This window comes from Lepidochelys kempii, chromosome 5 (genome assembly GCF_965140285.1).
Source record: "Lepidochelys kempii isolate rLepKem1 chromosome 5, rLepKem1.hap1, whole genome shotgun sequence".
In the NCBI taxonomy this organism is placed as follows: domain Eukaryota; kingdom Metazoa; phylum Chordata; order Testudines; family Cheloniidae; genus Lepidochelys; species Lepidochelys kempii.
In genome coordinates this window covers 13246419-13274200 of record NC_136384.1, presented here as the reverse complement: position 1 = coordinate 13274200, position 27782 = coordinate 13246419, and the positions used below count along the sequence as shown (strand labels likewise).

The window sequence follows — 27782 nt, the reverse complement described above, 5'->3', positions numbered from 1 at the left end:
CTGCTGTATGTGTAGATTGTAAAGAGTTTGGGGAACTTTGGAATGACTGTGCACTGTGTAAATACATATGCCATTCTGTTGCTTTATAGCTGCAAAGGCCAGGGGAGAATTTTCTGTGAGGCAGGAGTAGTGAAAGGAAACCATAATCAGCCATATGCTGCCCCCTTATGTGGGGCATGTCAGGAGTGTCAGAAGAAATCTTCCTGGTGCGGAGCACAACAGAGATTGTGGGATGCTCCGGGATGTGGTTCTGCCACTGGTTGTACTGGGGAGTCTGTTGTAAATTTGGGTAGCCCTTGAGGCTGTCTAATTTATGCCAGGAAGGTGCACCAGCCCTCACTAGCCTGGTATTGTTCCCTCACTACCTCTGGGCTGCTGCTTCTCTGCGGCACCTCCTGTAAGGCACAGGGCAGAAACTCTCCCAGGATGTGTAATGCTCCATTTCTGTCTGGAGAGCCTTGCAGGTTTGATCCAGCTACCATTTTGTTCCTGAGCCAGACAGGAAGCTCTTTACCTAGGTCTGCAAAAGGATTTAGGCACCTAACTGCACTTTAGACACCCAAGTTTGAACTTCAGATCCCCCCACACAGTTGCTGCCCAAGGGCCTGAGGTGCCTACATTTCCATAGATAAAGTCCTTTAGGTACTAAATCTCTGCCAGTGGGCATGAGCACAGCTGCCTCAGTCCTACCACGCTTCACTGGGCCAGCGAAAGAGAGTGAGAATGACCCCCTAGCCTAGTGGTTAGGGCACTCCCCCGGGATGCGGGAGACCCAGCTTCAACTCCCTGTTCCAATGACTAGTTCATTATTTATACAAAGTTTCAGTTTCAACAGGAGAGATGGAGGGAGCCTCCCTTCCTCTCCCCCTCCTCTGAGTACCCCATAGCCCAGTGGTTAGGGCAGAGGTGGGCAAACTACGGCCCACGGGCCACATCCGGCCCGCGGGACCGTCCTGCCTGGCCCCTGAGCTCCTGGCTGGGGAGGCTAGGCCTTTCCCCACTCCCCTGCACCCACGCCGCAGCATGGGCAGTGCTCTGAGTGGCGGGGCTGCGCGCTCATGCAGGGGAGCGCGGCAGCATGTCTGGCTCCGGCCGGGCGGCGTGGCTCCCAGACATGCTTCTCTGAGTGGCATTGTAAGGGGGTCAGGTGGTTGGATAAGTGGCAGGGTGTCCTGAGGGGCAGTCAGGGGACAGGGAGCAGTTGGATGGGGTGGAGGTTTGGGGCGGGGGTGGTCAGGGGACGGGGAACAGGGGGCGGTTGGATAGGGCAGAGGTTCTGGGGGGGCAGTCAGTAGATGGGGGGGTTAGGGATGGGGGTCCCGGGTCAGGGGACAAGGGGCAGGGGTAGGATGGGTCGGGGGTTTTGAGGGGGGCAGGGAGGGGGTGGATAGGGGGCAGAAGCCAGGCTGTTTGGGGAGGCACAGCCTTCCCTACCCATCTGTACATACAGTTTCGCACCCTGATGTGGCCCTCGGGTCAAAAAGTTTGCCCACCCCTGGGTTAGGGCATCCTCTGGAGCGGTGCGGGTTCAATTCCTGCCCCACGTTTGCACAAAGGGGCTTAGGCACCTCACTGCAAGAGAGGGTTCCTGGCTGGGAATCCCCAGCAGAGGTAGGTGCCTAACTCCTTTTGCGGGGTTGGGTTTAGGCCACACCCCTCTCATCAGCATTTCCTTCTTGGCTAGTTAAGGTAGCTCCCTGTTGAATGTGCTGTGTTTTGTGGATCTCCAGTTTGTAAGGGCCTATGGGCAGGTCTACACTACAAATTTACATTGTGCAGCTGTGCCACTGTAGTACATGATGAAGATGCTCTAAGGCAACGGGAGAGAGCTCTCCTATTGGCTTAATAACTCCACCTCCGCGAAAGGCGGCAGCTATGTCACGGGGGAAGGTCTCCCGTCAACATAGCACTGTCTACAAGGGGGGTTGAGATCAGTATAACTACATTGCTCTGCGGTGTATGCAAGTAAGTATGTAGTCTAGACCAGACCTAACTCTGCCCATACATTGTGTAGGGAGCTTGGCCACCTAACTCATTAGGCAGCGGGGCACATAAAGTTAGGCTCGGCATTGCAACACGTAAGTCCTCTTTGTGTATCCAGCACTAAGTGAACAGCATTATAGGATGGGGATGGAGGTGTGTAATGTCTACAGAAGAAACATATATGTGAATGGGGAAAATACCCCTGTGTTGACTGTAAAAGGACTGGTTCTCAGACTGGATTTACATAGGACCCTACTACGAAGTGGATAATGGAGATGACTGAAGCGCTATAAATGCACTTTGGTAATCAAACATGGGTGAACTTGTAGCAGTTGACTGAATTCAGTCTCCCTGGATTGGTAGCACTTATATTTCAGATTGCAAAGCCAAGCAAATATAGTGATGTATTAATACTATTGCTACTGCTCTATTGCTGTTGATACTACAGTAACATTAACATGGAAGCTGTAGTCACAATTAGGTACAATGATGACACATGCTTATTATTTCTTACTGTTTACCTTCTTCATCCCTTGAAATCCTAGCTCATCTGTTTGTGGGACCCAAGGGGTAGGCCAGTCATAAATATAAAGGGCAGGGTAACCACCTTTCTGTATACAGTGCTATAAAATCCCTCCTAGCCAGAGGCAAAGTCCTTTTACCTGTAAAGGGTTAAGAAGCTAAGGTAACCCCGCTGACACCTGACCCAAAATGACCAATGAGAGGAAAAGATACTTTCAAATCTGGACGGGAGGGAAAGGGCTTTTGTCTGTCTGTGTGATACCTTTGCCGGGAACAGATCAAAGATGCAAGCCCTCCAACTCCTGTAAAGTTAGTAAGTAATTTAGCTAGAAAATGCGTTAGATTTTCTTTGTTTTGGCTTGTGAAATTCGCTGTGCTGGAGGAATTGTGTATTCCTGTTTTTGTGTCTTTTTGTAACTTAAGGTTTTGCCTATAGGGATTCTCTATGTTTTGAATCTGATTACCCTGTAAGATTATCTTCCATTCTGATCTTACAGAGTTGTTCTCTTATCTTTTTTTGTTCTTCTAATAAACTTCTGTTTTTCAGGATCTGATTGGGTTTTTGGGGTCTTAAAAATCCAAGGCTGGTTTGTGCTCATCTTGTTTATTCTCAAGCCTCCCCAGGAAAGGGGGTGTAAGGGCTTGGGGGAATATTTTGGGGAAATAAGATCTCCAAGTAGTCCTTTCCCTGATTATTTGTTAAATTATTTGTTGAATTATTTATTGGTGGTGGCAGCGTTTTACCTAATCCAAGGGAAAAGACTTTGTGCCTTGGGGAAGTTTTAACCTAAGCTGGTAGAAATAAGCTTAGGGGGTTTTTCATGCGGGTCCCCACATCTGTACCCTAGAGACAGGCCAGAACCTCATCCAGAGATCTAAACTTCCCTTGACATCCCTCTGAACTTTGGAAGAATTTGGATTCAGATCTGACCTTTACAGACCTAGCCCATCTCGAGTTTCAATGCAGCTGTCCTTATTCATAAAGAACAAGGGGAGAGAGTTATAGAAAATGACACTTACATATATGTATGTTTGCTGTAATGTTTTTTACAGTTTTCCATGCACACTCTTTGCATCTCTATGCATCCTGTCCATCCAGCTCAAACAGCCCTGTCTCCCAGATAACTCAGTGCACAGGGATGCTGGATCCAAGAAAAGCTGAAGCGATATTAATTAATAGGGTAATGCTTTGAGGAGGTGGCAAGCACCACCATTTCACCTGGAACCAGTGGTCCTTGGGTACAGCTGAGAACCTGCTTGACACAGGGCATGGCTCCTTTCCTGCCTTCTTCCCCACAGAAACAGGACAGGACGGACTCCTGATGCAGTATCCACTAGGCCCTTCTCCCATCTCCTCCTCTCCTTCTCCAAGATTTTGGCATTTTTCTTCACTGCTCCCGTAAGGTTTCAAAATTATGCTAGCCCACAGTCCATAGATGGGCAGTCTCTTTTTATACGTCCCTGTCTCCCACATTGGTAACAGGTAATTTCGCGCCTCCCCAGAGGGGACTCTTGTTTTCTTCTCTTTTCTTCTCTGTAGATTTCACCCCTAACACTTTTCCAACCCTCTTTCCAGCTCAGGCCTGTTAGACAGACAAACCCCCTTGCAGGGAAAATCTACTACCTCAAACTCTTCCGTGAGTTTCACCACTGCCTCCAGGGCTGTAGTTCCTAACCCAAAGATGAGTGTTCTCCTGGAGGCCATGTAGAAATTGTTCAAGGATTATGGAGTCCGTGATTTTGCCCACAGTCTGAGTGCCTGGCTTTAATCAGTGGGTGGCCCAATCAGTTAACCTTTGGGCACATGCCCTGGGCTATACAGATCTGGCCCATCTAGCAGCGCAAAACTTCTGCTGGTATTTCTCTGTAGACAATCCCACATGGTCAAGTATGGCTGCCTTAACAGCATCATAGTCCTCAGCCTGTTTGCTGCCCAAGACCATGTAGGCCACTTGAGCTTCTCCTGCCAAATAGGGTACTAACTAGAGAGCCCACGTTCCTCTGTCCCAGCCAGCTCCCATTGCTACCATCTCAGATATCACTAGAGAAGCACTGGGTCATTGGCAGGCACCTTTTACACAGGCTGACCCCCTGGCTCCAGTTACCATTCCCCATGTCGGGACTCACCAGTCTCGGAAGCAACTACTGCTGCATTTGTGCTTAATCCCTGATAAATTCCTGCAAGCTCCTCTGTTTCTCTGCTTGCCAGGCCAGCAGGGATTCTCTGGCCAGTTTGTGTGACTGATGGAAAGATTTCATGTTCTGCTGCAGCTCCTTCTGCCGTCCACCTGCCACTGCAGAGTCTGCTCCATCATCCGGATGCCAAATACTCGCAGAAGCCTCCCCCCTTATGCCTCTCAATTGCCACAGTTGTCGGTAGCTACCGGTGTGGTGCTCCGCTCTTGTTCGATGATGATAACAGTCAGCTGCGTGCGTGTTCCCTCTGTGTGCTGCCCCAGCTCTGCGCAGATAGCTACCACCACAGACCCCGAGAGAACACCCAAAAACCACAGACTCTAGTAAGGTACGAAGGAACCCGAGCCAGGTTTATTGTCAAACGAAGCACAGTAAGAGTTCCCTATAGACTCTACAGGGCATACTACGAATTTGTGCTCCCTGGCAATGGACACAGCTCAGTCAATGGCAGGACACTCCACTGCCCCCGAGGCTGGACAAAGATGTGCGCTCCGGGACCTACTTTTATACCGTTGCAGGACAGATTACTCATCATAGTTCAAACGAATCTATCCATCATGTTGTCCTTTTGACCCTGTCATTAAGATGCACCTGCCTGTTCCTTGTTATGTCTATGGAGTGTCTTGCCGCCGTCTTTGCACAAGTTCCTCTCATTAGCACTTATGTGTGTGAGTGCATGTGCCTCTAACAACCTTTTCTTGCCAACTTCTGTGAGTGGGACCTGCCTCTGGCTCACAACCCAGCTTTGCTTATCACTGCCTGGAAGTACTTTGGTTCAGGCTTTACTTTGTTTCAGGCTTCAGGCCTCAGACTGGGCCTCTGATACAAGAATTTATGTTTCAGGGCCTCCTCTTACTACAGCCCCAATTCAGGGAGTCAAGATCTCGGGCAAGCCCCCACATATCACAAGGCATGGCTTCTCTCCTGCCTTCTTCCCTGCAGAAACAGCATGGACTCCAGTGGCTGTGCCTTCTCCTTATTCTTTTATGTTAAGTTCCCTCCACCACTTCTACAACAATCCGTGTGCAACAGTTTATTTACAGTACCAACAGCTCTTTCAGCCCTCTCCCCAAGAACTGAGGGGAACAGAGGTGTCCCTCCCTTGAGACCTCCATGTTACTGAGCTCAACTTGCCCTGGTCCCCTTCCTCTCCTCACCCTTGGCACTTCCTTCCTACCTCTTTAACGGCCTTGGGCTGATGGGGTAATTGGCTCCTTAGATCATCAGCCAGCCAGCCTGATTGACAAGTTATCCCCCGCCAGCTTTCTCCAGAGGAACTAATTAATATCTGAGTGATCAGAGTGCAGGCTCACCTGTTTGCACCTTGCACTCTGTCATACTGTCCCTTGAACTTTAACCTTTGTCAATAGTTCAATAGGAAATGGAGGCCCAGCAGAGAGAGGAGGTTAGAGCTGCCTAGTGCCTCTCTCTAGCGACCTTAAAGAAGTTTTTGGAACAGTGCTGTGGGCAGACTGCGGAGGAATCTGCACCCGTTTCTCAGCCGTAAGAAAAGTTGCCTCCATATGAGAGAGTTCACTAAGGAAAGGATATAATAATCTTTTGTTTGGAACAATTTTGTTTTAAGTGAATCAAAGGGTGAGGATGAAAAGAATTAGGGCATATAGTTTGAAAGATACAGTTGCTGAGCATGGGCAAGGAATTGCTTACAATCAGTCTTATAACCATAGAAGGATAATTGCAGGTGGCTAGCACTGTTGATAGACACAAAACACCCATCAGTGTAAAGCAGCGAGTCAATAATGCACGAGCACCATACGTTAGGTGGCTGATATTCTTGTGTATGCGAGTCAGCAGCACCGGGAAAATGCAGCCAAACCGCAAACTAGCAGTCATCTCTATCATGTTTCATACAAGGGAGCTTTTTCACAACCAGACTTTACAGTGCCAGTTTCCCAAAGTGGGGACATGGGGGGTTGTGCCATTAGGCTATGGTAGCAAGTCTGGGAGCATGCAGGAAAGGATCAACCTTTCTGGACTTGAAATATGAGCTACATTCAAGGACATGCAGGTTCTGTCCTCTGCCTCTTTGTCTGTTCTTTTGTGCAGTGCCCATCTATAACCTCACCCATTCTTACAGCTTCAGCTACCATATCTATGGTGTTGGGTTCAGAAAGCTGCCTCTCCACCTGCAGCTTCTACCCTCTGCCTCACATTTGGGACTTTCCAACATTTAATCCTGGAAAATCTGCTCCAATTTAAAGTAAACAAGCGTGTTTCTCATGTCTCAGCCTCCCACTTTCTGTTATCTCTCCTTTGTCCATCACCTTCAAACACTGCACTCTCCCCTCTGGTACCCAGGCTCTCGCACACAGTTTCATTTGATTCCTCCCTCCTCTTTGGATTACTCTGTTGGCTTCCTTGAACTTTCTTCATCAAATTCAGGGCCACACCTTCCTCTTCAAGCCTCTGCACAACTCCATCACTGCCTACATTTTCTCATTTCCTCCTGCTGCCTATCCTTCTCCCACTCTACCATTCTAAACACACACTCATGTCCTTCTCTCACGCTCATACTTGCCTCTGCTTCCATGCCACCCACTGTGTATCAGTTTGCAACTGGCATTTTTACAACAGCATAAAGGTGCTTTTGCCATACAACTTATTTCACTCGGGGAACTGGTACAATCAGTACTATTGAAAGCATATTGGTGGTAGAACCTGCATCTTCACTCCAAGAGTTTGCTGGCATAGGTCTTTCCTGGTGTAGACTGGGCCTCTGAGAGTGATTCAGTATTTATTGAAACAGAGGAGCGCCACCTGCTGAACAATCAATATAATTTCCTGAGGCCCACAAGTGTTCCTCAGAGATCTCCCATCCAAGGATCAACCCAGCCCGCTCCTGTTTAACGTGTGATAACTGATTGGGTGACAGCACAAGGGGTGGTGTTGCCAGTTCCAGAGGGGTAAAAGAAACGGGCGTTTGACTCTATGGGGAGTTTCCAGCGCACCATGCCCACGGGGAAATATGCTTCCTGCCTGCTTGCCCCTATCAGGCCCACATGTTTGACTCAGCACTTTGGGCAGCTTCACCTGCCCAGTGTCTGGCCGTCCTCTCCTCGGGCAGGGAGGTGGGTTCTAACCCAATCAGCCAGGCCATGGTTAAATCAGCATTTAAAAGACGTTAAGTGAGAAGACTGAGCAGAAAAGCCTCACAACTTAAGATAAAGCAGAGAGATCCACAATTTTGCTGAGCTTTGACTCTGGCATGTGGAAAAGAAGAAAGCAGAGCACTGCATGATGCCACTGTAATCAACTGCAGGATATTATGACCTGCCACAGGATAGCAATATGCTGCCAAAGCTTCTAAAAGCTGTGCTACCTGATTAGGCTGTTAAGATGTATCTGTATGTTGCAAAGGAAAAAATGAGGTCAGTCGCTTTTAGAGTAAATTGAAAGCACATGGGTAGGAAACTAAGCTCATTGCATATCAGTAGAACGCTGCCTATGCGTGTCAATTATATCTGATCATTATATTTCATTTGCTATGACTCAGACGGGGCAAGCACTGAGTTTAGCAGACTGGCATACCGCCTGTAGCTCAAAGCCAAAAATCAAACTCGAATGAAGCAAATCCCAGTTGTAAGCACTGTGAGATTTTACAGTCGTTACCATAAAATAATACACTTTGTGTCACTGTAATAATAATACTATCACTAACGAGTCAGCTCCAATGGAAACTGTGGCAATGACATGGAGACTAGTGATTACAATACAGGTAACGCTTGCCCTGACTACTTTATTTCCATCATGCAGGCTTTTAAGCTAGAGTCCCCCAAATATCATGTAACCTAATATATAATGTTCACAGCAATGACTCAGGCACATAAAACCAACCATGATAACACTATCAGCATTTAGGATCAGTTAAAATTTTAAGCAACCCGTATGTTCCTTCAGTCGTGCCTTTAATGATGAATCACATTAGGAATCTCTAACTGTAATAGAGAATACCAATGCATAGGCACAGTTACAAAATGTCATCTCTTCCTTCTCATTGACACTAGATTATAACGTCAACTGGTAGTTCTAATTGTAATGAATGGTTTGGAACATAGAAAGAAAATACTGGTTACATTTTCTGGACTGCAGTCGTTATGTGTAGAGCTGTGCAAATCCGTGGATATCTATTTTTGCGATCGTGGATCAGATGTGGATACAATTTTTGTATCTGCATAGGACTCTAAATAAAGGATTTTGAAGGCAGGGAAGCAGCTGTCTGCAGCTCATAGTCTATGAGGCTGCTTCTTCGCCTTCAAGATCCTATAATCCCTCTACCCCTGTATACAGAGAAAGGGAAGGTGATAGATCAAGACAAGCAGCAAAATCACCCCCATGCTCCTATCGCAGCGGTTTAAGCAGCCAAGCAATTTAGGAAACCTATCCGACTTCATTGCCATATCAGGTCACTTGGAGAGGGAGGAAGCTGCTTCTGCATAGTAAGTCAGTAGCTGCAGACAGCTGCCTCTTGATTTATCAAGAGGATCTCAAGTATGGAGATGATACCGCCTTATTTGGAGAAACTACTGATCAACTGCTGCTAATGCTGCAAGAGCTGCGACAGACTGCAGAATCTATAGGACTTAAAATAGGTGGTGATAAAATCAAACTATGCATGCCTCCTGTAAAATGGAAATGAATGACCTGTTAACACTGCATGACGATGACAATGGCATTGACTGGGAGAATAGTTTTATCTATCTGGGTAGTCAGTTGAAAGCAAGAGGTTCGGTATCCAAAGTCATACGTCGGATCAGTCTTGCATCAATGGCATTTCATCACTTTCAGCGGCCTCTCTTTTGGCAGTGGGATGTAATAATGCAATAATAATGGGAACTCTGTTATATGAAGCAGAAACATGACTGTAAAAAACAGCTGAGGAGACTAAATAGTTTCAGTGTCAACAAGTTATGGCATATTCTTAACATCCGTTGCTTTGATTTTTATCACAAACAAGGAAATACTTAGATGATCCCGGTAAGTTGCAGTCTTCCACCAGTTGAGAACAAAATGATTGCAGTGGTCAGATCATATCCAATGTGCAGACGAACCTATGCTTTTACAGAAGGATTGTAGAGATGAGGAAATAGAGCACAAATCTGACCATGAATGAGGTTGGAGAAGGAAGAAGACTTACAAGGGATCATTCAAGATGGAAGTCTGTTCTACATGCCACCTCCTCCTACATCCCAGGTAAAATGGAAATAAGAACTTCATTTGCAATAATCTAAAGTCCTATTTGGTTTTGTATATTGTCAGTCATACAGGCCATGCTCCAAAATGCTTTAGAGTGAACTTTTGCAAATACAGGGTTAAATAACAGCTCTGAGAGGAACAGCAAGATGAATGAAGAGGCATATGCAAGGGAGAAATCATGTTTCTGGAAAAGATTTGGAATGAGAGGAAGGTTGTTCTAAATGACAGATGCTGCAGAGGAGAAGGCTCCTGCAAAAGCGATGGGAGTGTCGGGAAGTATAAAGAGGATGACAGCATTACAGCAGAGTGAACAGGGAGGGTAGTGGAGAGAGTATGATAGGAGAAGGAGGGCTGGCTCTCCACCAAATGACGCCCCAGGCATGGCGAGTCTTTGGCATCCCCCCTCCATTTGTTAAACTTTTCAATACCTTATTTTTTATTGTATTTGTAGCCCATTTCATGACTTTGATGCACAATTTGCATGCATGATTTGTCTCTGTCATATTGGATGATAAATTTGCACGCTAGGATCTGTAAGTGTGTATTTATTCGTGCCATGTATAAGCAAATAAAAAATTGTTTTCTCTAAGCTTATAGAAACTTTTTTAATGTTACAAATAACTGAAATGTACTAACATCAAGAAATGGAACTGTGCACCAACACTGGGTGGATCAGTATTAAACACTGTTACAGTAGGTTACAGTAGGTGACAACTTTAGAATGTTAACCCTAGTCCATTAGTTCAAAAGGTCACTTTTCTCACCTTTGTCCTCGTGAACTGTAGCACATCGTCGGAGAGATCCAAAGACTGCCCAATGGCATTTTCAAGCAATCAAATAGCAAGCAATGTCAGTGCATCATTGGCCATCATCGATCAAAGATACGTTTTAATGAGCCTGAGCTTGGAAAAGCTGTGCTCACCACTCATGACTGTGACAGGCAGCGTGAGCAGAGTCCTCAAAGCTATCCACACATTAGCAAAAGTGTCCTTGAGCGCTGCCTCATGAATAAATTGGAAAATTTGAAGTGGAGAGTGCTTCCCGTATGGCAAAATGTGACAGAGGTCGTCCAATTTGACATAGAGGTCTTTATCATTGAGGTCCAAACATTCTCCATGTGTCAGCGTCCAGTGAAGGTCCGTATAATTGTTCAAGAGTGTTTTCCTGTCTGCTGGCAGCTTACTAAGATCACAGGAACCCCCCTCTCCAATCTTTTCGTAGTGCTTCATTTGTCCAAACCTTTCTTTGATGGACACTCGAGCAGAGTCAATGAGTGAGCAAAAAAACTCCCTTTTGAATTTGTCTTCTAAGCTTCCCATCACCTCATCTCTGCTCTCATAACCAAACTGTCTCTTCTTCCAATGAATACGAGTTTCCTTGAAGACAAGCTCAACTCCTAAGTTTTCGGCCATTTCTTTGGCAGCAGTGATGACATTTTCAAATCCATTGTCTCTGTGGGCCACAGTGAAATCACGGCAGCTTCTCATTAAAGTAGTAGCGGTCACGATGTCCATTGATGGAGTTTGTAATGCCTGGCTTACAACATTTGGTTGGAACAGGATATTGTGCCAAACCACAACTGAGACCAGAAATTTGAAGTCAATGATCTGGTTTGCCAGGCTTTGCGCCTCCTGTTGGATTCCAGCTTTGACTTTACTTGACTGTGGCAGTTCCATCAGGGTGTCATAAACCTCAGTTACTTGATACCTCACTGGCTTTATACTGTCAATGAGGATCTCCGAGAAAGTGTCACTTAGCAGCTTCCTGGTCAGATTTGTAACATTGTCCATGAGGATCTTCCACCTGATAGTTGATGCTGAAAACAGGATGTATCTCCTTTGCAGTACTTCAAAGAGAGATACTGAATCTGAAGCAGATGACACTGGTCCTGACAACCAGGTTGAGTGACTTGCAGCCACAAGGCATAAAGAAAACTCTTGGATTCAGCACAAGGATCCTTGCCTGGACAACACTGTTTCTTCCCTTCATGTTTACACCATTGTAGTTGCCTTGGCCATGGCAGTCCTGAAGCTTTATTTTACTCTCATTCAAAACATTCATAAAGAGTTTTCTTAGGCCTTTTCCAGTAGCATCGTACACAGACCGGAAACAGATAAAATGTTCCTTTACTTGGATACAGCTATCCTTGTCATCAATAAATCTTACTGTAAATGACATCTTTTCATTATGACTAATGTCGGGAGAGCAATCCACTATTACGGTGTAGTACTTCACTTTGCGAGCTGCATCAATATGTTATCAAGCCCCTTCTTTGCCATAAGGTCAATCAATTTGTATTGAATTGTTTTGCAGCAGTAATGATTCATAGCTTCTTTACGAACTAGTTGCCATAGGTGCTCACACATGACATCATCGTATTTCCCAAGGAGCTCTACCAAACCGAGGAAATTACTGTTATGTTTGGTGAACAACTTATCTGAGTCCCAGAAAGGCTAATTAGTCTATGCAAGGAAGAGGGTAATTGAGATCAGAGGCTCAAGACTCTGCTATCAGACAGAAGCAAGTCCATGGAGGGTTTCAGAAACAGGGAGCACTATGCTACACAGGATCTTTAAATGAGTGGGAATGCTTGTGGAGTCATTTGAATATAGATTCGAGATGGCCCTACAGAGAGGAAGGGTAGTCCGGTGGTTAGGGCACTAGCTTGCAACTCCAGTGATTTTGGTTCAAGTCCCAGCTCTGCCACAATCTTCCTGTGTGATCTTAAGCAGGTGGATCAGAATAGCACTGTCCTACCTCAGAGAGGTGTTGTGAGGATAGATACATTAACAATTGCGGGGGGACATATAAGTACCATCGATATAATTGTGTATAAATGTTACATGACAGACAATGGCACATAGCTGTTTGAAAGACAACAGCATGGAGCTGCAATAGTCAAGGTGAAAAGACCTGAAGACCTGGATGAGGATCCCATTTGAGATGGAGTCAAGGCAGTTACACATTCAAAAGCTTTTTCTTCCTTTATGCTGTGTAGTTTGTGGGTGGTCTGGAAGTTAACTTTGTTCTGTTCACACTTATGGGATCTGCAGTTTACATGAAGATTTATGTCCAGTTCATACAGAGTTACCCTGGTTAAATAACATTTTGAAGGCCTTGAAGAAGCCTGTTACTTCTCCTTAGCAAGTGATCTCATAGATTTTATTTGCTGTTCCACTGTTTTCATTTCTTCCTTGATAGGACAAAAATCATGCTTGTTTCTCCTAAAGTAAAGTCGAAACAAAGGAAAAAATTATTTCCCTTTTTTTCTTAAAGTACTCATGGGAAATGGCTTGAGAGTGCTTGAGTATTAGTATTTTATTGGGAAAAATCATGAAGTTTGCACTTCAGCAAAATCCTGGAGTATGTACTCAAGCAAAACTACTGACTTCAAGGAAAGTATTGTCTGAATAAGGACTGATAAAGGGTTGCAGGATCCTGCAAATCCATATTCACAAACGTCTTCAGTGAGAGGATACTACTGGTAATAATGGTTTTCAGGATCAGGCACTGAACCCACTGAAATTAGAGAGGGAGAATACCTATTGGATTATATAGTCAATCCCCTGTTAACTAGTGGAGTAGTGTACTCTGCATTATTTACTGCTTTGGTTAGTCTCATTTGAGTGCAGTTTAGCTTTTGATACTGAATAATAGAAAGGGTTTTATTACCTAAAAGTATACTTTGTTCTGCTTCATTGCATACTCGCATTGTCTGGTTGTTGCACTTAACACAGTTTTTAATCTGTGCATACACACATACTGGAATTCACTGTGCTTGCCAATCAGTGGCTGTGTCCAATGGCTGAGAAGCAACTAACTAGTTCTCCCTCTAAAAAAGAATATGTCTTTGTCATATTACACCAGGGTTCGGAAACAATCACATTTCCATGTCAAAGGTGGCTTGCAAAATCTGAAGATGATGGCGAGATTGTAAGAGAACTTGTACCATCTGATATCTTTACTGAAAAACTCCTGAAAGACGGGACACTAAAGCAGATAGAACAGGAAGTTGAAGAACCACTGGAAAGTAAGTAAAATTCCACCACACCTTGACTTATTATTTTGTCCCTTTGGAACAAGCCATTTGGATATGTAGTTCAGGTAGATACATGCTACTAAAGGTTGCTTCTTTGCAATTATGGCCATTGAGTGAAAAATCAATCATTTAAACTGCCATATTTTATATGAAAAAGCTAGTATGTCCCATCTGGATTACTGTAACATCCCGTTCTCTGGCCTCCTGGGTGCCCAACATGCTTCCCATCCAGTCCTCACAAACACAGCTGCTACAATCATCTTCCCTGGCTGCTGTTCTGATTGTGTCTCACATACATCCTTTGAATTTCTCTATTGGCTCTCCTTTACACACAAGTTTCCAACATCTTGTCTTCCAGGCCCTGCAAATTATTTGTCCTCATCTAGTTATCTCTAGTCATTTGTCCTCAACTAGTTATCTCTAGTTATTTGTCCTCATCTCCTGTCGTATTGTCCTCCAACCGTTCTGCTCCACTGACCAGCCTTGATGCCCCATTTGTAGCTTTTTTCCATGATTGTCTTTGCACTTTCTTCCACACTGCCCCTTAGGTACATAACACCCTCCCAGACCTGGTCTGCAGGACAGCTACCCACTCCTTATTCAGATCCCTCTGTAAGTAGGTTGAGTTCCTATCCTACTGTGAACAGAGAAGACGAATGCTATGCAACATCTGGATTTACACTCTTCCTGGTATTTGGCTTTCTAACATAAATAGTAACCACACAATATAAATTTCAGCCTCAACTTCTCCCTCAAACTTGGCTGTTGCTAAGGATTTCTCTGCAAGACCTCCCTGACCCAACCCTTAGTTACCTCTGCCCTAGAGAGAGATTCTTACCCCTCTCATATTCTGATTGGAGCTAATTGAATCCAACTGCCAGTATTGCTTGCCATCTTCTTTCAGGGTTCAAGTACCAGGTAAGAGGACGATTCAACCATGGAAATCATCTAGTCCAGTATTTCTTATTCTCTTTCTCAGCCTGATTTGTATTTACACTATGCCTAGGGCCCTACCAAATTCACAGCCATGAAAAATGTGTCACTGACCTTTTGTGTGTTTTTACCCTATACTACGCAGATTTCACAGGGGGAGACCAGTGTTTCTCAAATCGCAGATCCTGACCCAAAAGGGAGTTGCGGGGGGAAGAGGGGGGCGGTGTCGCAAGGTTATGCTAGGGGGGTCGCGGTATTGCCACCCTTACTTCTGCGCTGCCTTCAGAACTGGGCAGCCAGAGAGCAGCGGCTGTTAGCTGGGCTCCCAGCTCTGAAGGCAGCATCCTGCCAGCAGCAGGGCAGAAGTAAGGGTGGCAGTACCGCGACCCCCTAGCAATCCCACACCAGGCCATTCTTACTTCTGTGCTGCAGCTGGTGGCAGCTCTGCCTTCAGAGCTGGGCTCCCAGCCAGCAGCCGCCGCCCTCCAGTTGCTCAGCTCTGAAGGCAGCGCCGCTGCCAGCAGCAGCACAGAAGTAAAGGTAGCTGTACTGCAACCCCCCCTTAAAAAAAATTTGCGACCCCCCCCCCATGCACAGAACTCCTTTTTGCGTCAGGACCCCTACAGTTACAACACCATGACATTTCCAATTTTAATTGCTGCAATTGTGAAATGTACGATTTTTAAAATCCTATGACTGAAATTGGCCAAAATGGACCGCGAATTTGGTAGGGCCCTAACTATGCCATTCTGTCAGTGTACATAATTTATGCACCCCCCTAAGGCCTTTTATAGTTATAAGATGAGCTAGCAGGTCAAAGTGAGGACTAGACAGGAGCCTGGGGTTTACCTGAACCTGCTAACTCCTATTACAATTACAAACTGCCTTGTCTTCATTAGGATTTTACCTCGTGTTAGTTACCAGATGTTAACTAACACCAGGTAAGAACATGTTTTTTCTAGTGAAGACAAAGCCTTAGAATATTAAGTTCTTTGAGTCAGGGACTGTGTTTTCTGAATTGTTTTTACAGCTGATTTTGGGCACTAGCCCAATATAAATAATAAAAAATAACAGATTCCTTCGCTATAGTCGTGCATTTTGTCCTGCAGAGCTACTGAAATGATATGCAAAGAATCAAATTTAATAAACTGATTATGCAGAACATATGTTGGGACCACTGCACTCATTATTAAAATGCAAAAAGAACAGGAGTACTTGTGGCACCTTAGAGACTAACAAATTTATTAGAGCATGAGCTTTCATGGGCTACAGCCCACTTCATCAAATGCATAGAATGGAACATATGGTAAGAAGGTATATATATATACATTCAGAGAAGGTGGAAGTTGCCATATAAACTGTAAGAGGCTAATTAATTAAGATGAGCTATAATCAGCAGGTGAAAAAAACTTCTGTAATGATAATCAAGATGGCCCATTTAGACAGTTGACAAGAAGGTGTGAGGAGGATACTTAACATAGGGAAATAGATTCAATATGTGTAATGACCCAGCCACTCCCAGTCTCTATTCAAACCCAAGTTAATGGTATCTAGTTTTGCATATTAATTCAAGCTCAGCAGTTTCTCGTTGGAGTCTGGTTTTGAAGCTTTTCTATTAGTCTCTAAAGTGCCACAAGTCCTCCTGTTCTTTTTGCGGATACAGACTAACACGGCTGCTACTCTGAAACCTATTAAAGTGCAGTTATTTCTTGGCTGGAACACCACAGTTTAACTGAGTATAGCAATGCTGCACAACAGTTTAGGACATAATGTCAGAAAAGTACTTTATTCAGTTGAAACTGCAGGTGAAATTTAAGTAGGTACATTGTAATTAACTACCCAAATTGGAATTTGGCCAGCATGCCAGAGTTAACACCTCTACTCTGATGAAGAATGCCAAAGTATCTTTGATAACCACAAGCCATCAGAATATCTTTTGTTATGGCACCTACTGCAGCATAATGCTCTCTGTGGTTAGTGAAAAAACAAAGCAGGAAAAGTGAAATTAGTGAAATTGCAAAGCAGGAAAAGTGAAATTATTTTCAGAGCTAAATGAACCTGATCCGGCTCCCACTGCAACCACAGGGAGTCTTTCCACCTATTACAATGGAAGGTGGAACAGCCCCTGTATTATTCTGAGAGCTAAGTGTGAAAGGACTCTAATAAAAGCAAAAAAACCCACACCTTATCTGTGAAGCTATTAATGTACACAAAGTATCCCACCATCAAACATGGTAAGTCTCCATACCCCAAGTTTCTGTGCCTCCAATAAAAAGTACAGCTTTTTCTCCTTCTCATTTTTGAATCGTGTGGGAGTAGCATGGAAAGCTGCCAGTGAGACTCTCTTTGGGGTTTACATGGCACTAATGTGAGTAAAAATCTGTTAGCTGCTATTTGCTTTTCCAGGGAACATTCTTTCAGTCACTGTTTGTTCCCCTCATGTAAATGGGGCGAACCAGATACATGGAAATAGCTGCATTTAACACATTAGAAAAGCACATTACTAAAGATTGTTATGAGATTTCATTGGATCACTGTTGAGTGAGCTCAACAAAGAACATACTTAAACAGTAAAACTCCAACATGTCTTTAATTAAATATTGTCCGAGCAACAAGATTCTGGAGTCTGCCCTCTTCTTTCAGTGCCGGGAATTTATACGGGTAAGTCCCATTAACTCTGGTGGAAATTTCCCATTGAAATCCCTAGAGCTTGTTTGTGGAGGATAGAATATTAAGAATCCACAACTCCAGACCACTTAACCCTCTCATATGCAGTGGAGAGCAGATCCTGAATCCTAATCATGAAAGACGCTGCATTCACTCAACTCCCATTGACATTAGATGAAGTCAGTAATAATAAGGATACTTAGCATCTTTAATTGCACGTTTTGTGTCAAGGCACTGTAGAGACATTAACTAGGTGGAAGTTCATGGGAGCTCAGCACCTCTTACACTGCCCTCAGCATATAAGATTAGGCCCTGAGAATCCATCTGCTCCCAAATCATATATTTAGATATCTGTTTCTTTATATAGTTCATACATACAAGATAACTGTGTTCACTGGCAATATCTATGGCGCTGGGACAGATGCAAATGTTTTCCTGACTATATATGGAGACCTCGGGGACACCGGGGAGAGAAAACTCAGCAAGTCTGAAACTAACTCCAACAAGTTTGAAAGAGCACAGGTAAAGATGAAACTGATTGATAACATTTTCCAATTGCAGGCCTTAAGCAAAGCGATGAACAAATGTTGTAACTGCTCTTCCCTAATGGGAAGTACCAGTCTGCAAGGATGGTCAGAACTGATGGATCATATTTATTACCTCTTAAAACATTACATTTTCAATTTAATGTTGGTATTTATGTACTACAATGATAGGCTCTATAGCAATCCCTAAGATGGACAAGATCTTTCTTTGCTTGGAATCAGTGAGATAGGGCCAGTCTGGCCCATACCAAGCCTCCTATATTTCAGCTGCAAAACTGGAAGTATTCAGTGCTTAATTTTTGCCAGGGCTAAGCCTGGGCACCTCTTGGCTTGGCGGTTCATAGCCCCGGCACCTGTGGGCTTGCTGCATCCGTTATGAAAGTAAACCAATTGCTTGAGCCCGGCACCTCTTTCATTACAAATTAAGCATTGGAAGCACCAATAATTGAGGGCATGGTTACCATCCCTTGAGTTGATTTGTATCTCCTAAAAGGGGGGCAGCTTTGGTGAATCTGACTATAATGTGTATTATAATTAATATTGGGGCATCATCTTACGACAGCTTTTTGTAAGCTCTTAACGTGTGATTCTACTGTGAGAAGTGATGTAAAAATGGCACTAGGTTGTTCCATGTTTGTCACTCCATGATTTCCAGATCAGTGTGCTCAATTTAAAAGTTACCAACAGCCAGCCCTGCAGACTCCATATTATATCTGAGGGTATGTCTACACTGCAAAGAAAACCCACCCACCAAGTCACAGAGCCTGGGCCAATCAACTTGGGCTTGTAGGCTCAGGCCGTGGGACTAAAAATAGCAGTATAGATGTTCATGTTCGGGCTGGAGCCTGGGCTCTGTGACTTTCCCTGCTCACTGGGTTTTAAAGTCCAGCTCCAGCCCAAGTGGGAATGTCTGCACTGCTATGTTTAGCCCCGGCCGCAGCCTGAGCCTCGTGAGCCCAAGATAATTGGCCTGTTCTCTAAAACTCGATGCCGTGGGTTTTTCTTTGTAGTGTAGGCATACCCTGAGAGTCAAGCGAGTTTCTTTCCTGCTAATTTCACTAGCAATTGCATATGCATAATAACCAAGTGCAGAATTTTCTCCATTGTCTCCAGTGTGTTGCACCAGGTATAAATGATGGCAGAATTTGGAGCTGCAATTGAAATGTAGTTAACAGTTCAGTTGTTGTGTTAACCAGAGGAGAATCCAGCTCACTTTCTCTTAGCTCTGTTGTCCTTGGTGAGCTAACAGCAGTAAACAGTAAAATTTTACTTTTGACACTAAAGTCAGCAGATACCAGCTCCAAGTGCTCAACACATCTATTCCCTTTGAGTAAGAGGGTGAGTTTTTACATAGTCATGTTCACAGCACAACTGCACTTTAAACCTCTCCCTCTCAGGACAGTTTTAATGGACACAGAATCTTTTACAGACAACTCTGCTGCAGCTTTTAATCAATTACTGTCCAGTAAGGCTGGGTTTACACATGCATTGTACTCCATTGTATACATTAGCTATTGTCCATTGAGAGAAACTATTGCTATTAAACATCCTGTAGGAGGATAAGTTCACAATACAGGCCGTGGACCTGGGCATTATATACAAGATCAAGATTCGTCATGACAACACCATGCTGAATGCTGACTGGTACCTGGAAAAAGTAGAGATTCTGGATGAAACCACAGAAGAATTGTACCTCTTTCTGTGTGAGCGCTGGCTTTCTACAAAGAAGGAGGACAAAAGGATAGAGCGGACACTTTATGAACAGGTACAGTAACAACAGCTAGCGCAGTGATCCTGACCCAGGCTTCTGAGCACTATCACGTTGCTGCTAATAAAAATGAGATGCATGGCCTTTCATCTGGTTGCAGTCCAGCACAGCTCATGAGTGGCCTGACCATGTTACCCCCTGAAGGTTGTGTTTTGGCCTACGTAAAATGAATTGATGGTTCTCTCTCTGGTCCTCCATCACTGACTTCTTTTGTTTGCAGTCTCAGTGGAGAGGCCAAGGACTGAATGGTTAGTGGAGACTTACCCTCTTCAGATCAGGAGCCAAGTGCACTGGCAGGGCTGGGTAGAGAATTCTGCACTGTTGCTGCCTGCGCTGTCCCTACCCAGCGGATAAGTAATAGATTTCTCTCTCTGGAGTTATCAAGCCAAAATTCCAGGTTTCACGGCCCCTGCCTCTCCACCCATCAATCCTAATCATCGAATAGGGCAGCACCTTTCATCAGCACTAAAAATATGCAGTAAAATGTCCTCTTACCAGCGCCTGGAAAGGCTCCGTATGTATTGTTTAATCAGTCTAATACAGCTAATTAGAATTCAAAGTACATGTATTAATTAAAATTAGCAAACAGGATTAAGTTAATAGGTGCTTCTTGCCTTTACACAGGAAGGCACAGCACTGCAGCTGATTAACGTCTGTTGTGTTTAAGGGGTTTGCTTTACAAAACATAGTTACATTTTAATTGAAAGTTACTACTAAAATTATCCAAACTCATCCCAGGTATAGTCCCAGAGAGGTAAGCAGGGATGATCCTGGTGCCTTGCATCTAATATAATTACAGTTCCCAGCAAAGAGTCCTCTGAGTTCTTGTGGTCACACCCACCAAATTGCTCATATTAATTCCTTTTCAAAATCAATTAGATAAAAAAATGAAATGGTTGTGGGGAAGTATTCTCATGTTAACTGGGCTATGACACAAAACCCATCTTCAATAACTGTTCTAAAAATATAATAGCTTTGACATTTAGGATTATTCAGCTTTGTAGCTTTTGTTTGACCTTTGACTTTTGTGTAGTGTGGATCAACTAGTCCAACAGCTACAGTGTATGTCTTGTTCAGCAAATCTGCAGCTACTCTACCTGTCTACCTTGCCTGTGGTCATTGCTCTCACATGCTGTCTAGCCAAGTCACAACACATCTTTGTTATGTACATTAAGCGCATGCCAGTGGCCTTCATTGTAGCTGTCAGGGTTCCCTCCCCACTCTGAACTCTAGGGTACAGATGTGGGGACCCGCATGAAAGACCCCCTATGCTTATTTCTACCAGCCTAGGTTAAAACTTCCCCAAGGCACAAATTCTTTGCCCTTGGAGGGTATGCTGCCACCACCAAGTGATTTAACAAAGAATCAGGGAAAGGACCACTTGGAATTCCTATTCCCCCAAAATATCCTCCCAAGCCCTTATACCCCCTTTCCTGGGGAGGCTTGAGAATAATATCCTAACCAATTGGTTACAAAGTGATCATAGACCCAAACCCTGGGTCTTAGGACAATAGAGAAATCAGTCAGGTTCTAAAAAGAAGGATTTTATTTAAAAAAAAAAGGTAAAAATCACCTCTGTAAAATCAGGATGGAAAATAATTTTACAGGGTAACAAACGATTCAAAAACACAGCAGAACTTCCTTCTAGGCTTCGTTTCAACGTTACAAAAAACAGGAATAAACCTCCCTCCAACAAAGGAAAAATTCACTAGCAGAACAAAAGACACACCTTGCCTGGCTTTTACTTACAATTTTTGTAATATGAGAGACTTTTAGGATGGTTTATAGGAGAAGGAGTTTTCTGACCTGATGCTTCTCTGCTTCCCGAGAGAGCACACAAAACAAAGCCTCCCCGCCCCAACCCCCCGCCAAGATTTGAAAGTATTTTCTTTCCCCATTGGTCCTTTTGGTCAGGTGCCAACCAGGTTATTTGAGCTTCTTAACCCCTTACAGGTAAGGAGGAATGTATGGTTATGACAGTAGCACTCATGGAAATGGTGGAGGTAAGGTCATTACAGTAAAGTAAATGGATGAGCTGTAATAAATGATGAGGAGTCATGCTCATGAGAGCTGTACTCAGCAAAAACTACATGGAGAGATAGAGGGATTTCATGTTATGTTGTTTGAGGCATATAGGAACAGCTGGCAGTGCAGTGAGCACTGAACCTGGTTACCTTCACATGTGTGTGTTCTAATTAGAGCTATGATGGTGAACGGAACAGCCTGGGTGGCTCATCTCTCAGCCTGAAGAGCCAAGATAGAAATGCAAATGTGAAGAATAAGAAGAAACTCAGCTTGAACGGGTCTGCCCAGGAAGGCTCATGTAAGAGAACTGTGTGTGTGTCTGGATGCACGTGTGTGTTCTTGATTTGAGTTCTTTGGGCCATGTGTTTATAGTGGTGAAGACCAAAGTGGGGCAGAAAGGTAAATTGTTCTGGTCATCCTGCAGCTGTACCCCCTGGGGCTGTGATCCTATGGGATCTCATAAACTCAGCAGAATCAGGCTGGATCGGTGCTTGGATCTGTTTGTGTATTGCTATTTCTATAGTGGTCTTCACCATAGCAACTGAATAATCCTGCACAGTAAAAGGCACTTCCTATACTTCCAGACTTCTTCTTTCCCTCCCGCCTAAATCTAGGTTATATAGCGCTAGAGCCCGGGGATTGAGTCCTTCATCTCCTGTGAAAACAAATTCTACAAGCAACGTGTTTTGTGTGACATGAGCACATAACTAGATAGATTCTCCAAGAACACCCTCTCCACAACCACCCTGAGGTGAAACCTGCACGGGGGACTTCTAACACAAACCCAGAGCTCCTTAGGAAGCAGTGTGACTGGTTCGTAGGGGGTGCTCTTTTCGTCAAGTCTGTGTTGACTCAATACTTTCTCATGGTGTTGCTGAAAGTGCTGTCTTTTGCACGAGACTCTTGGTGGGCATTAAAAATCCCATGACTCTCTTGTAAGAGTTGGGGTGTTAACATTGATATCCTGGACAAATTCCAGCTCACGCAACTGCATTCTGACTCCTTAAAATCCCCCCTGCATTTTAATTTGGAAAAGGGTTCTCACTTCCCCTTTCCTAATCTGCAGTGTAATATTACTGTCAGCTGCTAAACAGCTGCTGTGTTTCATGCGTTGCCTAGGGAGGTGGTGGAATCTCCTTCCTTAGAAGTTTTTTTAAGGTCAGGCTTGACAAAGCCCTGGCTGGGATGATTTAATTGGGGATGGGTCCTGCTTTTGAGCAGGGGGTTGGACTAGATGACCTCCTGAGGTCCCTTCCAACCCTGATATTCTATGATTCTATGATTCTATGTGTGCATTTGGTTGTGGGCAAAGTGATCCCTGCGTATATTGTTTGTTATCATTTGTTAAGCACTAATTGTGTGATTGGCTTTGTGCAAAACTCAGAAGAAGATTTCATCCCAGGCACATGGAGCCTCCTTCCAGCCAATGTCACCTTGATATCTAAGTATAATGCCCTGATCTTGGATGGGTGACCAGGGCACGGGGAACCTCACATAGTCCACTTAGCACCTACTGGCGCAGGGACCAGTGGCCTCAATACCCCTGAGTGCTAGGATAATACAAGAATGAAGGAAAACCCAGGCAGTCACTGGCCCTCCTGGGGTATAATAGCAGGCATGTCTAGATGGTTGTGAGAAGGGCAACACCTCCACTAGACTTGTAGCCAATCAAGGGGGAGCAGCCAATCGTCTAGACTCACAGGATTTGAGACAGGAAGGTAGCCCCTTAGATGGACAGGGCTTTTTGGGAAGACAGCCACCTCCCAGACACACAGAATCATGCACCAGTTCCCTCCTCCACCCTCACCTTCCGGACACCAAGGATTTGAGAGGGGGAGAGGAAAGGCAACTTTCTGGGAGGGACAGTATTGGTGGAAGAAGTTGTACAAGGCATATATAGTTTGTGCATTCAAGTATGCAAAGCTCTTTGAGATCCTTTGCCATGAAAGGGGCTATATGTATGTAAGATGTGTTATCACCAAGTAACAGCCTCTTCTGTATGGGTTAGAGGATCGATTTCCAGTGAAGACTTTTACTTGCTGCTTGTATCAGATGCTCTTCCCAGCTCTCGCTCTCTCCCTTCTGAGGCCTCATGTCCTATGTGGCACATTAGATCTAAATTAAACTCTGTGGGCCCTGAAATTCTGTGGCACTGTTTGCCACCCGCTACTCTTATCCCATTCAAGACCCCTCCCTGCACGGCACAGTCAGTACAGTATGAATGGCAGTGTTTAGTTAATTTGATTTTCAATTCATTTATTTTAATCTGCCCCCAGATTTTCAGTGTGCTACAGATTTTGCTCCTGCAATGCGTAGCTGCATTGCAGAAGCTGGCAGGCTGGTGATTTCATAGAATCATAGAATATTAGGGTTGGAGAGACCTCAGGAGGTCATCTAGTCCAATCCCCTGCTCAAAGCAGGACCAACACCAACTAAATCATCCCAGCCAAGGCTTTGTCAAGCCGGGCGTTAAAAACCTCTAAGGAAGGAGATTCCACCACCTCCCTAGGTAACGCATTCCAGTGCTTCACCACCCTTCTAGTGAAATAGTGTTTCCTAATATCCAACCTAGACCTCCCCCACTGCAACTTGAGACCATTGCTTCTTGTTCTGTCTTCTGTCACCACTGAGAACAGCCGAGTTCCATCCTCTTTGGAACCCCCCTTCAGGTAGTTGAAGGCTGCTATCAAATCCCCTTACTCTTCTGCAGACTAAATAAGCCCAGTTCTCTCAGCCTCTCCTAATAAATCATGTTCCCCAGCCCCTTAATCATTTCCGTTGTCCTCTGCTGGACTCTCTCCAATTTGTCCACATCCTTTCTGTAGCGGAGGGCCCAAAACTGGATGCAATTCTCCAGGTGTGGCCTCACCAGTGCTGAATAGGGGGGAATAATCACTTCCCTCAATCTGCTGACAATGCTCCTACTAATGCAGGCCAGTATGCCTTTAGCCTTCTTGGCAACAAGGGCACACCGCTGACTCATATCCAGCTTCTCATCCACTGTAACCCCTAGGTCCTTTTCTGCAGAACCACTGCTTAGCCAGTCGGTCCCCAGCCTGTAGCGGTGCATGGGATTCTTCCATCCTAAGTGCAGGACTCTGCACTTGTCCTTGTTGAACCTCATCAGATTTCTTTTGGCCCAATCCTCCAATTTGTCTAGGGCCCTCTGTATCCTATCCCTACCCTCCAGCGTATCTGCCTCTCTGTCTTTAAAGGCTCTCTTCCCAATGACAAAGCCTAGAGACTTAATTTTTTAAGAAAGTGAAAGCATTGATTATGGAGCATAATTGTAAACCAGCTGCTTTTAAAATGGGGTATATTGGGGGGCCATTTATGCACCTTCATGATCTCAGTATGCATGGGCCCTGACAGTATTTTGCTCTGTGTTTATAAAGCACCTGGTCACCGTGGCATCTGTACAAACATGCAGCATTTAACAGCCAAAAAACCACGGCTAGTGTTACTGGTTCTCCTCTCTTGCTTTTTCCATTTTCAGGCTTAGGTTATGAATCTGAGTTTATGTTGCCCAACCCACCCTGTAACCTACTTGTCTTGGTGCCACTCAGATCTTCCTCTTGTTCTGCACTCATTCCAGGATGAGCAGATCCAGTGTTGTGCTCGTGAAGGAGGTGTACTCACCACCTGTAGCACGCCCTTGTATCCGGGTGCAGTGCTGCAAGGATCCTCGTCTCCAGTGCCTCCAACTGGCTGTCTGCCTCTTGCCATGTCTTCCGTGCCTCAGCTCTCTAGCCAAGTCCCAGGAAGTTCAGCTGGGAGGGTCATAGGCAAGGCTGAGCCTGGCCTTAAAGAGCCAGCCTTCCTGTGACAGTGCTGCAATGAGAAATAAGTGAGGTCATTCTGTAATTCGCACCTTCCTTCTGATACTGCTTCCTCAGCGGAGGAATGAATAACTGCCTTGCATCCATCATCTGGGCATTCCATGGAACTTCCCAAATCACGTGTAAAATCTCAATGTCTTCCATTCGGCACCATCGCTAATGGAACTGTAATGGTTTCCGTGTTCTTTTGCAGGTATAGCAACTTTTAGGCCTCCAGTACTTTCAATACCTGGAGAAGTACCACGTCCCCAATAAACGAGAGAGGTTGTCCCATGCCCCAGAGGAACAAACAAAGACGTTATTTTGTAGTGGTCAGGGCACAGGATTGCAAGCCAGAATGCCTCTGCTTAACTCATTGGATACCCTTGGGCAGGTCACTGAGGCCCAGATTCTTAAAGGTTTTTAAGCATGTGCTGTGCTCAGTGTTACAACACCTAACTGATTTAGGAGCTTAAATCTCATTTTCAAAAAGGATATAGGCACTTAAGAGACAAAATCCCATGAACAGTCAATGCGATTTAGGCTTCTGGGAGCCTAAATCACTTGTAAAAAAGGAAACCTAGGCTCTTATATCAGTTTGGCGTTGCAACGCTGAGCACAGCAATGCTTAAGTACCTTTAAAAATCTGGGCCTTAACAACTCTCAGCTTATCCGTATGTAAAATGGGGGGTGATAATACTTTCCTAGCTCACGTGTGCTGTCAGATTTAATGCTTGTAAAGTGCTTTGAGTTCTTTGAATGGAGCATGCTATTTAAGTTCTATATAGTATTAGCAGTAATTGTATGAAGAAAGCCATTTTAACCTACCACAGGATGACAGAATGAAATGGTCTTCCAGTGGAAGCACTCTCCAAAAGGAATTCAGAATACTCTTTAATTAAGGTGGGAGGCTACAGCTTGACATGTCTTGTGGTGTGTGTCAAATGTATGTAACCCACATTGTGATCTTTTCAATGAAGAGGTGCCATCATTGCATTGCTTAAACAATTGTACTACAGTGAATTCATTGCACGCTCATTACACTGATGTGCACAATTAAGCATAATTGGTACTGTATAGTGTAGAATAATTCTTGCCTAATGTTTAATTCACTTCTGTGCTGTTACAGTCAATTTCAGAAGCCTGAAATTGGGGTTGTATGAAACTCATTGGTTTCAGCTCACAGAGGAAAGAGCAGATTTAATTTGCATGAAGTCATGCCCTGGTGTAAGTTTCAAGTTCAAACCAAAAGCAAAAACTTGATCAACACCACTGTGCTAGAATCATAGAAATGTAGTGCTGGAAGGGACCTCCAAAAGTCATCCAGTCCCGCCCCTTGTATTGTAGCAGGGCCAAGAAACCTAGACCATCCTTGAGAAGGGTTTGTCCAACCTGTTTTTAAAAACCTCAGTGATGGGGATTCCACAGCTTTCCTTGGAAGCCTGTTCCAGAGCTTAACTACCCTTTATGGTTAGAAAGTTTTTTCTAATATCTAACCTAAATCTCCCTTGCTACAGATTAAGCACATTGCTTCTTGTCCTACCTTCAGTGGACATGGACAGCAATGGATCACGGTCCTCTGCATAGCAGGCCTTAGTAGATTTGAAGACTGTTCTCAGGTCCCCTCTCAGTCTTCTTTTTTCAAGACAAAACATGCCTAATTTTTTTAAAACTTTCCTTATAGGTCAGGATTTCTAAATCTTTTATCATTTTTGTTGCTCTCCATGGGACTCTCTCCAATTTGTCCACAATTTCCTGAGGCGTGGCACCCAGAACTGGACACAATACTCCAGCTGAGGCCTCACAAGTGCCGAATAGAGTGGGACTATTACCTCCTGTGTCTTACATACAGCACTCCTGTTAATACACCTCGGAATGATATTAGCCTTTTTTCCGCATTGTTGACTCATATTCAGTATGTAATCCACTGTAACCCCCAGATCCTTTTCAGCAGTACAGCCACCTAGTCAGTTATTCCCCATTTCGTAGTTGTGTATTTGATTTTTCCTGCCTAAATGAAGTACATTGCACTAGTCTTTATTGAATGTAATCTTGTTGACTTCAGACGAATT

The 27782-nt window shown here is 44.5% G+C and overlaps 1 protein-coding gene across 1 annotated transcript in view; it reads left to right on the top strand.

The window, feature by feature from the left end:
- Window positions 1–27782, top strand: part of LOXHD1 (lipoxygenase homology PLAT domains 1) — a 101804-nt gene that overhangs the window by 3911 nt on the left and 70111 nt on the right. The window contains exon 3 of the mRNA XM_073343459.2: window positions 22067–22190. Coding sequence (XP_073199560.2) covers window positions 22067–22190 — 124 coding nt within the window. The remainder of the gene's footprint in view (window positions 1–22066; window positions 22191–27782) is intronic.